General features: G+C 42.1%; 1 protein-coding gene across 20 annotated transcripts in view; it reads right to left on the bottom strand.

Moving 5' to 3' along the window:
• Positions 1–13,198, bottom strand: part of FOXP1 (forkhead box P1) — a 383,585-nt gene that overhangs the window by 25,639 nt on the left and 344,748 nt on the right. For all 20 annotated transcript variants that reach the window (XM_048315184.1, XM_048315182.1, XM_048315183.1 and 17 more), the window contains 2 exons: positions 12,235–12,322; positions 6,313–6,396 (listed from right to left, as the gene is read on the bottom strand). In XM_048315184.1, the coding sequence (XP_048171141.1) occupies positions 6,313–6,396; positions 12,235–12,322 (172 nt within the window). The remainder of the gene's footprint in view (positions 1–6,312; positions 6,397–12,234; positions 12,323–13,198) is intronic.

Here is a 13,198-nt window from a genome sequence, read left to right as displayed (position 1 = left end):
GGAACCTCGAGAAAGGATCCACAGAGGTCAGCACTCCCTGCTTAAAGAATCTGAATCAAGTAACATTTCTTTAGGCTTTTCAGCGTAGGTAGCGACGAGGAATAAACACAGAAGAGGACGAGCAAAAGGGGGGGCTTTAACAGGCTTGACAAATGACACTGTGATTCACACCCACTGCTGGGCTGCCACTAATAAGCTACAGAGGAAGCAGCCAATCTCAGCTAATTACCAGATAAAATTGTATTGTAAGGACTCTAATTAGGAGATGCTTATGGAGGTGATCTAATGATTAAACGCTGCATCCAAGTGACCCCACCATCAATGTGCAGTGGTGCAAGATGTCACCGGAATATTTTGTAGAAACAGTAATTTTATTTCAAGGAGGGGAGGCAGTAATATTTGTAATAATGGCTATGAGGTAAACTAATTAAAAGACAGTTCCTAAAGGAAGACTGTGGCTTTGAGCAGCTGCGGCCGTTCCAAAACAAAGTGCCAAATCTCAACAGAGGAGCTGCAGTCAAGTGGAAAATTTCTGCCTGACCTCTGCTCTCGCTATTAATTTGCAGGAAACCTAATGACACATATACATATTCCCACAAAATTGTTCTAATTGCTAATTTGCCAAAGGAGCCCAGTTTCCAAATTAAACATGACTGCAGTCTGTGAGGAAAGAGAGAACAAAAAGCTGGAACGCAGCGAGTCTGCTGCGTTTCACCTCCGACGACCATTTGTGAGCCTGAACCAACAAGTTAATGAAACACGACCTTGTCCATCGCTAGCGAAGTTTTTCCGTTTTCCGTGTTTTATTTGATGACACTCTCCTCTTCCAGCTGGGTTCCCCAAACCTGAGCCAGGGTGAGGGAGGAGAGGGCTGTCTCCCTCTGCAGCCTTTCGCTGCCGCTTCCTTTGTTGCATTGATAGCGCCAAGGCTGAAAAATCGGTTGTGAATTAGAGCAGAATAACAAATTATGAATGGTGTTGGTTTTGTTGCCATCTTGAATTATTAATCTGAATGGTAAACTATTAAATCTTAATATTGGCGTCAATTAGAAACGTGGAAGCGGCCGTGGATGATTGTGCAGGGCAAAGATCAGGGAGGGACTGGGCTGGGAGGGTTTCTTTTCCTGATGGAAACTCTACACGGTTTCTCCCTGTTTGCATTTGCTATTTAAAAACAAGTTACTATGATTAGAAAAGTTGTTCACATTGGTATTTTGTACACAGGCTGTTTCCCACATACTGTAATTTTTGGATGAGTATCACTGCTGGCAGAGGGGAAGGAGCCCAAGTCACAGAGTGAGCACTTGAACAAGCAAGAACTCTTGCACTGCAGCAATGCACAACATGGGCACTCAGAAAGTACACCCCTGCACCAAGGAGTTAAAATGTTTTTGTAATACTTGTCCTGGGAATGGGGGGAGGGAGGATCTCCTCCAGCCTTTAAAAACAACCAAAACCAAAAATAAGGAAAAAAAAAAACCCAACAGAAAACCCACCAAATCCCACAACAGTTCTAAGTCCTAAAATTCTGCAAATTCCATCACTGAATTTTGTTGATTGCTTTGTTCACTTTTGGTTTTTGAGAATATTTCCTCATACTGTTTTGATTTGGGCATTCATAACTGCCATAATTGTTTCAGTGTTCCCTTTCAAGAAACAGCCATGTCTCCCTATTAAAGGTGAAAACTGAGTCATTTGCTTTTTTTCTTTAGATATCAACAAGGCAGAGAGGTAACCCACTCCATCACCCTGGAAAACAGATTTCCAGTTAGTGGCCCTCCCACTAGGACTAAGTCTGATTTCTTTTTGTGTAAATATTTTACATGACAATAGCAGTTGCACATAAAATAGCACTGAAACTCTTTAAAAAAAAAAAAAAAAAGTGTTTCTAAGTGTCACAGTGAGGCCATACCCTGTGACTCCTCTACAATGGGTGCTGCTGCTCTGGACCCAGCTGGGGCTGCGGACTTACCTGCACTGAGTTCCTGAAACCGAAATACTTTGGAGAAGAAACTCCTTTTCTTGACGCCAAGGGTGAGAGAGAAAGTGAATACTGGGCCTAAAACTTTGTTCAGTGCTGTGTCTTCCTCTCCCTGCTTCAGCCTGGACACATTAGTGTATTGGATGCAGAGCCTGGCAGGCAGCAATCACTTAGCAGGTGTTGTTATTGGCAGGAATACTAAGGAAACTGAAGCTGAGGAGTGAGACTTAATGAAAACCAGTATATAAAAACAGCTTTTGTTGTGCTTGAGAATCTCTCTTTATTGCTGCATATCGTTATTTTTTCAAACTATAAAGTATGGCTACAGCAGCTAAAATGCTCAGTCATTACCTCAACAGTTAAAAGGCTCTTTTTTTTAATGCTTTGTTATTACAGTTGCTAAAAACAGTATTTCAAAACAATCCTAACTGCTATGGCTATGGTAAAAAAAATACATTAAAGAAGGGATATCTAACAGTGCATCTTATTTAAAGTGCCAGAAGGGTCTTTAAAAGTTTTCTGCCTGTTTTTAAAAGATGGTTGTAGCACCTAGTATGAAGAATTACTTGGTTGGTTGATGCTTTTTCCTTCTCCTTCCCTTCCTATGAACTTCGACACAAGTTAATCCTCCCAGAAGAAAGCACATTTCCATTTGAACCTATTATGCTGATGGCTAACACTGATGAAAACAGCATGTCGGGGGGGTATCTTAATAGCAAAACCAGGATGACAGTTCTTGAGAAATCGCTGTTCCGGCTTTTGTGTTGTGGTTTTGTTTTTTTACCTTGAAAAAAGTTCACCTTACCAAAACATGTCACAGCATATTCTGTCTCATGGCTTTGTTCTCACTTTACTCAGGCCCCTCAGTCCCACCAAAACAACACGTGCAGCACGAATGGGAACAACGCTGCCTGCTCTGAGTGTTGAGTTCTGAGAGAGCTCCGTTTTCTTTTAAAGTGCTGCTGTTGAGCATTTCCATTACAAAGCTGGGTGTTTTTAAAGGTGATCCTGAGCCCTGCCCCAACTCCTGGGATGTTCCCCCCCCCCCCCAGACCCCCTCCTGCCTGCCCAGCAGCCCCTGGGGAGCAGCACCAGACACTGTCAGCACCTCCCTGCCCATGCAGTCTGCCAATGATTTGGGCCATCAACACTATCTTACACAGGAATGCACTTAAATCTCATCGACTTTAGTAGGACTAGAGAGCTTTACTGAGCAGACGTCTTGGTGGGCTGAAATGCAGGGGCCACTCCACCACCCCTCCCAAGCTCAAAATTACTGCAAAGAGCTATAGCCACTCAAAGGTTGGGATAGGATGGATGGACATCACTAAATCAGACAAGCAACCCTTCCCCAGAGCTGGGTGAGTTTTGAATTGACGCACAACCATCAAGAACTTGGCTGTGGTCCAGCTAGTCCAAAGTGGTCCAACACCACCCGCTCAGCTACCGCCCAAAGCCCAGAAGGCAAAGATGGCACAAGTGGTCAGAGTGGGTTACACATGGCACATGGTTAACACAGATGCTCATACACCCTACGACCTGCCAGTAACAAAATAGTTTAAAACAAGAATTAAGATCCTTTAAAGAGAATAAAAACATTTCCTTGGTCATGAAAAGGCTGTAATTTTAAATCCCAACTCACTGCTATGTTTGGATTCGCAGCCGCTTTTTCCTTTAAAATCACCGAAGTACCATAATATATTAGTTCTAACACACACCTTGCATTAGTTATGTTGGCAGAAAAAAAATTAATTACTGGATGTAAAGACTACTTTGCAGTGCAATAATGGTCATCAGATCTTTTTACCAAAGTCCTATCCCACTGAGTTAAAAGGATGAGGGTCTAGCAGAGTCTATGCAATGCCTGTGTATTTTTTTCACTAGGAGAGCACAATTTATGCAAAACACTATACTTCTACATTTTATAATTAATTTTCAAATGCTTCACCTATACATATTTTAATAATTTCTGATTTATCAGATGGTATCTATAATAAATTTTTCTATATTTCAATAAATGAAAAGAAGGCAGTTTCAATCCAACAACAGAGTGCCACACAATATAGGCCTGTCAGGCACCAATTTTTACTTCTAACATGTAAGTTAAAGGATAAGGAATTTATAATGCTGCCTGTGAACGAAACCACTTTTCATACACAAATGTGATCTTTTTTTTTTCCAAAGGGTAATACAACAGTACATTTACATAAACTAATCCAAACAATCTATGTATTTGACAATGGCAAACCTCACACAGACTGCCTATTGTTGGTTTACATCTTGGAGTTCTTTATGTTGGCTTGTAACACTGCTCTAGCTGTCAAAGGTTTGACTTGGACTCTAAATAAATGGTTATAGAAGTGCTGTGCAGCGATATTGGACTTCTTTGCAAAAGAAAACCTGCTGTGTATGAATTCAAAAGCTATTAATTTTTCAGTCAAAAATATTCATGCCTATTTCTTTTAATAAAGAAACACTGTGCTGAGCAACTGAGAGATAATGTTGACTAGTGGTACAGAATTTTCAATAGAGCAGTTAAAAATAAATTTAGTAGGAGGTCCCCAACAAAGCTATAATTTTCCAGAATGTAAAACATTTTTAATACTAATCAAGACAGCCCTTTTCCCCCTGTGTTCAGGGTTTTTTTTCCACTGCTTTTCCCTGTTTATTAGCTGTTAACACTAATCTTCATGGCGACACCGCCTGGTATCTCCGTAGCCTACAAGACCCGCCAAAGCTTCCTGCCCTCGGCAGCCCGGCATCGATCACAAGCTGCCTTGCCAAACACTGCTCGCCTTCTGATGATTTCCTCCCTTTAGTTGGTAATCCTTCCTCCTGAGGGGCACTGCTGTTATGAAAGGCCTCAAGGCAGAGTGCTTTGAGACTCCCAGATTATTCCGCTGTTTTAATTTTTAATCCAGTAAGAGCTATAGAAACCAAACCTCCTCCCCATTCTGTTGGGTCTACACACTTTTCCAACAATGCACTGAAGCATTTGCATTCAGGCTGGGATGGATGTGAGGAACTAGAAGAATGCTATTTTTATAGATACCACCAATAGTTTCTACTCTAGAGGGCTGGTGTCCACCAGACCAAGCAATTTTAGGCATCTCAACAGCTTAAATGGAAGGGTTTGTACCTACCACTCAACTCTCTCCAAAAAGGCAAGGGAATTTCCTGTTGACTTTGACATCTGCTCCTGTGTTACTGAATAGCCTGCAATTTTCTATCTAGTAGCCTCCCTATGCACTTCTGCAGCCATTTATTTCCAACTACACGGAAACTGAGAAATCCTTTTCTAGTAAAAATGTGTGCGCGAAGTGTTTAATGATTTTATGTTCTCTATCTCTGTAATGTGTTCTGTTTCAGACATTAATTTTGTCTACCAACTGCATCTTGGCAGGCTACCATATTTGCTGGGTTAATAGTCTGACTCCTTTTTATTTCTATCACCATAAATCACGCATATATGGGTGTGTGTTTGCTTTATTTATAGAAAAAAAATCAGTCAAAACAGATAAACCAATACTTTGTCATTATGCTGCATCATTGCATATTGATTAAAATTGCTGGTACTAACTATAGATTGTCAACGCTCAATTAATTTTCATACAATGACTCAAAGCAAAATCAAGTAAAGCCAGTGTACCTTTAAATCTTACAAATCTTAAAATCAAGAAGCAAAGCACTCTCTCCATTTTGAATAATCATCGGAAGCTCCAAGGAACACTTTCAGCATTAAGAGGCTGAGAGAAAACAACAGCTGAAGAAGGGTCATCTCAGTCAGCGAAGGAGATGGGGGATTTTCCTGGGTTCAGGGGTAACCAGGAGTTTTCCTGGGCTGCAAAGCCACTTGCTTCCCCTGCTCCCCCTTCTTTAAAGAGCAACCTAGGGTAGAGGAGGTTTCCCTTCTCAGTTTCAACAGTATAAACCCTGATACTGGGTAACCGTGATTATCATCAAAACGTGCAGTTAGAGTCACTTCTACAGTAAATGTCTGTCAGATCGGGAGAAAGCAAAATAAATATACTAAATATAATTTAATTACAACTCCTTCCTAACACTTCCTAAGATTTCATCCAAGTCAGACTGATGCAAAGTGACTTGCATGAGGCCAGAAAAAGTCCCAGTGCCTCAGCTTTGGAACCAAACTTGACTTTGAAACTCCCTGAAGAGAGGGGGATGACAAAACCCGGCTGTGCTTCCCATCTCCTCCCCACAATCAGCTCTGAAGTGGGCCAGGCTCCACAGCGTGGGCTCCGGTGGGGAACAGGAAAGAGAGGTTTGTTGTGAGGTTTGGTTTTTTGCTTTCAGCACAGCTCGGTACTTACAGGCTGAGGGGTGGCTTTTGGTTCAGTTGACTTCACATGCAGGTGTGTCATCATGGCTTGCAGGCGCTCTTTATCTTTTGCAAGCTGGAAGGGGAGAGAAAAAAAAATATCCTCTGTTAGTTGTACAAATAAAACCCAGCCTCTGCTTATTCCTAATTAAACAGCTGGCACCGAGGCATGAGACAGAAGAGTTTTATTGCTGAGTAGTTTGGAAATTGTATATGGGCTATTCGTGAGGTAAAGTGAACGCGTGGTGCTGGGTGTCACCGCTTCCCAAAGCAAAATGCATTAGCCCTCGAGTGAGAAGAGCTAGACCTGCTGGCACCAAGAGCTTCACTGCAGCCTTGACAGCTAAAAGACAACAGTGAATCATGTTTATTAACCAGCCCCACTCCAGCTCAGGAGGTGCAGCAGAAGGAAAGCAAGGCAGCGGTTCTAGGATGCATTTTCCTCCTTTCAGAGGAGAAAACCAGTGGCACCAATGGGCTGTGGCTTCACGTCACACACAGGCATTGTGGCACATGCAGAGAGCACAGACAGTGGTGGTTAAACCACACGAGGCACCTCCGCAGGGCTCTGTGGGTAGCCTTGGGTCCAAAAGCACCTTGATCTGACTTGAGAAGGTGGCAGAGCCCTCAGTAGGTCACCCTGGGAAGCCAGGCTGGGTACCTGAGCAGGGGCACCCAGAGCATGGGGCAGGACCTGCTGTGGGAGCTGCCAGCATCCCTCTGGCATAAGCCGGAGGGCAGTGGGGTGGGAAAGGCTGAAAGCAACAGCCATCACCCCAGAACACTCATCCCTGGGCACCAATGCCACAAGACTGATGTTGGCATCCTTTCCCATTGGCCACTTCAGGCCCAAGAGTTGGGGCAAAGCTCCTGCTCTCAATGTCTCTTGCTTTTTATGGTTGAGATCCACACAGCTGGAGTCTCGGGAGCACTGGTATGCATCTATAGCCTGGTTGGCTTCCCAATGCATTTCAATGCACTAAATTTCATTATTTTTGGAAACAAGGAATATTTTAAAATGTGTGAATAGGACTTTTCTCCGGCTGCTCTTCAAAGAAAGTTACAGTGGAAGGATGTTAAGAATACTAATGAAAAAGGGATGTTGTTAACCTGCATGCCGAACATAAAGGTTGCTGCTTCCAACAGGACCTGGATGAGGCTCTTACAAATGCCAGTTTTCCCAGAGCTGAGGTTTTGCTTTAGACAAGCCAGATTCCTGGTGCCAAGAGGAGAACTGCACTCACATTCCAGCAAAACTTTAAACAACCTGCCCACCCTGTCACTGTCATCTGTTTGCAGCAATAAAGTGGGGCTAAGTGTATATAAAAGGAGACTTGATCATAAATCCCCACTCATAACCTTATGGCCAAGGTTGTCCTGCTCTTCACAAGGCGAGGGGTTTCTGACTGCGCCATGATGGGATAAAAACTGGCACTGGAGTTTCCAAGACAGGAATTAAATAAAGGAAAAAATGGTGTCACTGCACTTTTCAAATGGCTCCTCTTTCTTTTGGTCAAAAACCTCAATGGCAAGAGACAAAACCTGACACCTATGGCATAGCTCCTGCAATCTCATCCTGATCTGAGCTGGACACTTCATGGGAGAGCTGAGGGCAGCAATGGGCTCTTATCGCAGCACTGCAGCAGGAACTTCTTCCTCTAAGAGTCCTCTGAGAACCTCTCCAGAGAAGGCAGAGGACTCACCCTCAGCTGCTGGGCTTCATACAAAACAAATTAAGCCAAGAAATAGCTGTGCTCTCCACACAGCTCTGTTGTGCAATCCCTCATTCCTAGCAGTCTCTGGGCACATGGGCTGCTTGGCGGGGTCATCTGTGCATTAAATTTTGGTCTGCAGGCTACTGCAGAAGAACAACAACTCATAGCCAAAATAAATAAAAGGCAGGCACCTGAGAGCTTCCTGCCAGCCCTGGTGTGGCGGCAGGAGGGGATGGCACCCTGGCAGCACAGGGCACACCCTGCTGCGCTTCCTCCGGCCCCCGCAGCGAGGGAGAGGGGAGAGGGGCACCTCCCTCCCACCGCCGGGGTCCTTGTTTGTAGTGTTTCCACTCATCGTCTCAGCAATGCTTTTAACGCTGAATCTGGTGGATGGAGGTTATTAAAGATCCTCTCGACATTTCAGGCAGACACACGCTAGCATTTTGTCATAGTCTAGGAATTCAAACACTCACCCAGTTAGGCAGGAGTTTAAATTATGAAAAATAGAGGTCTCTCGGTTTCAAAGCACTGAAGAGAAGTAAAAAAATCTGAAGAATTTCTTTAAACTGTTTTTCCCTTAGGTCAGGAAGCAGTAGTGATATAAAACTAGTGTCACTAGTAGCCCCTCTGGTCACTGGGGTCAAATGAAAGAAGCCATGAGGGATTGCTCAGCCACTGGTGGGAGCAAATTCTCACTGGTGGCAATCACTGGAGTGTAGATGGCCCAGAAATGGGGATTAATAGTCAGCAGGCAGGAAAAATGCTCTTGATCTACTGATAATGTTGTTGCGCAAGGATAGTTCTGATGCGGAGGTATGAATCTGCTCTGTACATGAGGCCCCAGGAACACAATACAGTCCATCTGAAACTTCCTTCTTTCTTCCTCTATCCATTTGGAAAGCTCTGCATGCTGGGAGTTTTCAGACTGCCATCCAATTCTCCATAAGTGTGATTTTGTGAGACTTCCTTCACCTCTGGATGCACATGTGAGTGCCTAACTGTGGTCCAACCAAAAACACATCCAGAGCAAGGTACAAGCCTTGCAAGCTTGGATACCAAGATACACAGCTTGCCCTGGAGAGGTTAAATCCTAAAACTACACCAGTAGAAAAGGCAGGAGAGGGAAGCACAGAAAGCACAGGCCAGAAAGGGCTCCAGACAAGGCAGGGACCAAGGAGCAAGAGGAAAGGCATTAGAAACACAGATGATGGAGAAATTGCACAGGAGGAAAACCAGACAGAAAATAAAGGCAAGAATCAGGAATGGGAAAATGAAAACCCAGTGAGGGCATTCAACAGGAAGGGGAGAGCACTTCAGCAGCAGGATTTTTGACAGACCAAGGACAAAGAAGAAGGAAGCCAGTCACAGGCAATGCAAGAGGCAGCCAAAACACAGCCCTCCCATTCTGCGCCTAGTTAGGCTGTGCACTAGAAAGGTTTAGAATCCTACTTTTCAAGAGTATCAATGGATGCTGTAGGAAAACAGACCCAAGCAGTGTTCACTACACTGAAAATGGCCAGCTGCCTTAATTTTCTCCCATTAGGAGACACTTCTATAGACTTATCATAGCCCTGCTGCTATCCTGAAATGTTTTCCCACTCAAAGGTAGTGCTGCAAAATGGATGTCCTACTCCAGCTAACAACTAGCTAAAGAGAGGGGTATGTTCCCTGTGTTTGCATTTTACCCAGCAGCACAATTTTCACTATTTATAATGGCAACAAATGATCATGTCAAGATGGTTTAAACAAAGTGAAATATGAGAAGATTTCTACCTTGCCTGTGATTTTTGAAGTATGTGATGCGATGGAAATGCTAAGACCAAACTTCGAGGTTTCTGCTAAGGGGCATTTGCAATCAAACAAAGGAACAGATTTGACCTGTTTCTTTCCAAAATTTCGATTAAAAATTACTTTCTTCAAAAGATATTACACTTATCTCTAACACTGATAAAACTATCATGAGTAAAATAAGTAACAGCATAAACAACAACAACAAAAGGATAGCATTTGGGTCCATCACACTCAAAACATGACGTGTATCCCTCAGGTGAAATGAATTTGTTTTGATGGGGCTGTACATGCATGAAATGGTGGGGAATGTAGATCTTGCCATGGCGCTGGACCCTAATGCTGGGAATTCTCAGCTGCACTGTAAGGCAAAGCTGCTCACCAGTGCTGCAGGTCAGGGGTAAAGGCTGCGGGTCCCTTTTCTATCTAACTCACAAAACTCAAGTCTCCAAAGGGCCTGTCATCACTCTGTTGGTAACTGCTCCATGGCCTGAGTATCAGGTCAATGGTCCTCTGACCATGTCTCTGAACAGCCCATCGTTGGGGGCCACACTTTTGTTTTATTACGGTTCTGTGCAAAACCAGCCAGATAAACTAGGGACTGGAAGGCAAATCCTTCTACGTAATTAGGGGCTTTTTTAAACTATCAGAGAAGTGATACAGGATGAAAGGAGAGGGAGAAGAGGGAAGCTACAGGTATATTTCAGAAGCTGGACCACCCTCCTCCTCCTCCACCTGTCCTTGCTGGCCAATGCAGAGATGGCCTCACTCTGTTATCAACACTCCTGTCTAAATCAGGCCTCCAGTTCATCCTACCTACTCTGCTCCTATCTGTGTCTCATATGATTGTTAAATCCAGAACTTTCTGGCCGTCACACCACTTTGAAATTATGGTCCTGTCTTGTGGACCTTATGCTGCTTTCCCTTACAATGACTCCGAGCACTGCCAGCACTAAATGGGTGTGAAGCTGTAAGTGTAAGTCATTTAGAGCAATTAGCAGAATGCACTGCTGATAAACCTTTCAAAAATACTGGCAAGGGCTTATGGAGAGGTGGGAACCAAGTATCTCTGTTCTGTCCCTGTTTAATGCAGGGCATCCTCCTGTAGTTCCAGGCACAGCCATTCCCAATGACTGTGGGAGAGAAGGATTAATGCTTTTCAAGCTGACTGTAACTGAAGAATCTAGATTTACCTTCAGCCTCAATATTACTGCACCTTGGTGAAAGATTATCTCATCTCTCAGTTTACCAGGAAGACTGTAGATTTTTATTTTTCTTTTCCTAATTCCCAAGAAACTTGTTAAAATAACAGACCATTTCTCATAACATTTTCTGCAAGACTCTGATATTTTATGACTGGTAGTTTGATTTTTATAAAACTTGTATTAAAATAGTTTATATTGCTTCAGCTAATAGTGAAAGAGTGTCATGACCAGCGTGTTCCTGAAAGTAAAATTTAGGAAATATCTATGAAAGAAAAAGGGTAATTTGTAAGATAAGAAGATAAAAGGCATTTTTTAAAAATGCTTATCTTGAAAAGTAACAACAAGAAGTTTAAGTGTGGTTTTGCTGATTTTTCTCTCCAACTATTTGAAGCTATAAATGACTTAACTCAGTAAAATTCCAAATGTAATTATCTTCTGTACTTAGCCCAAGGCTTTCCATATATCTCTACACTGCTGTCTTGCATACAAAATAGGTTTTTCAATAGCTGGTAACTATAAAATGTACAACATTGTTTTAATTTCCCCTTCTTTGCTAACCTCTTGCCTGCACACAGACACACTGTCACAGCTGCCCAGCCAGAGCAGCGAGGTGCAGGGAGACAGAAAGGACTCGGAAGCACTTGGAAAGGCAATTACACAAACAGCTCATACCTTTGCATCACAATCAATATATTCCAATTCACCCCCTTTTGGCAGTTTACAAAAAAAATTATTTGCTACAAATGGCAAAAAAATAATAGTAATAATAATAATATTAATAATAATAATAATAGTAATAATATTAATACAACATGGAGGGTATTAGGTACATGAAATACCACCAAACAAGCCAGGTCATGCAGCGTTTGGAAATAAACATCAACCATTTCCCCCAACAACTCCAAATGAAGGGGACCATATTCCCCTTGCCCCCTCCAGCCCCCCGGGTGGGTATAAAAGCATTAGATACAAACTGATGGCTTTCCAATCAGTCAGCCTGGTTAAGTTTCCTATTTCTTTACAAGTTACGGTTTAGGAAAGAGGAAATGAAGCTGCAGTTTCTTTTGATCGTTTTTAAAACTACTACAAGAAGGTTTTGAAAGCTGGTTTTCAATCACAGGGGGAAAAGCAGAACTCATTTTTTACTGCTGTCGAGAATTGGATTTGATTAATACTGAGGTAATATTAAAATAAATTTTATTTTACCTGTAGCTCTAACTGCTGTACAACCTGCATTTGTACTCTACATTGGGCTGTACTTCTATCATCCAGCGCATGCTCACTGTTGAGATGTCTGTAACAATACACAGAAAATCATTAAGTGAAATGGATAAACAAAAAGGAAAAAGTAGTTACCAGGATGAATAAGCAATCTGAATGTTATCCAGCACGTTTTCATCAATATTGAGATTTTTAAGATAATATTTCAATTTTTTTCCTCTGTCCTGCTTTGGCTTGTTTTTTTCCCATCACTCACTGTATCTCATATTATATTATATTCACAATTTTTCAGCAAAAGGCTCATTTATACATTAAGATGAATTTTGCAGAACAGTTTTTTTTACCTCCTTTAGGCAAATGAAAACAAGATCAAGAAATCAGAGTAAGATAATTTCATATATAATTTTGTATTACTTTACTATAAGATGCTGGATATACCTAAATGGACACATGCAATACGTGAATAATTAAATCCCACAGAACCCTCATGTTTACGTGATTAAAAAAATAAAAGACATGATTGTGAAAAGAACAAAAAACCATATAAAATTTGGTGTATAAGTATGTGTAAAATATGTACCAATAAAAGAGAGAAAAATACGGACAGTTACTGTAAAACTAATCTTCTTCATCCAAAAGAAATAGAAAGTCATCCAGAACACCAGAACAGCTGGAATTTGAGGTTTATTGTAGTACGTGTTCTGAAAAACTTCCCCCATGCAAATGTTAAAAGAAATAAAAAAAAATAAAGCCTTTAAACCAGAACTGCTCTAAGGCTCAGGTTAAAGCTGTGTTTTGGGGCTAATACCTTCGGAGAAGTGAAAAGGAAAATAAATAAAAAACCCCCAAATATTATTCTCCCACCTACACTTTTTTACCTTTAAATTCCCTTGATTTCCAGGTCTTTAGCATACGATGGGCTAAATTTAACTCCCCTGACTCCTGTGAT

This window comes from Corvus hawaiiensis, chromosome 11, assembly GCF_020740725.1.
Source record: "Corvus hawaiiensis isolate bCorHaw1 chromosome 11, bCorHaw1.pri.cur, whole genome shotgun sequence".
Classification (NCBI taxonomy): domain Eukaryota; kingdom Metazoa; phylum Chordata; class Aves; order Passeriformes; family Corvidae; genus Corvus; species Corvus hawaiiensis.
Note: the sequence above shows the minus strand (reverse complement) of the source record. Positions and strands in the feature narration are given on the sequence as shown.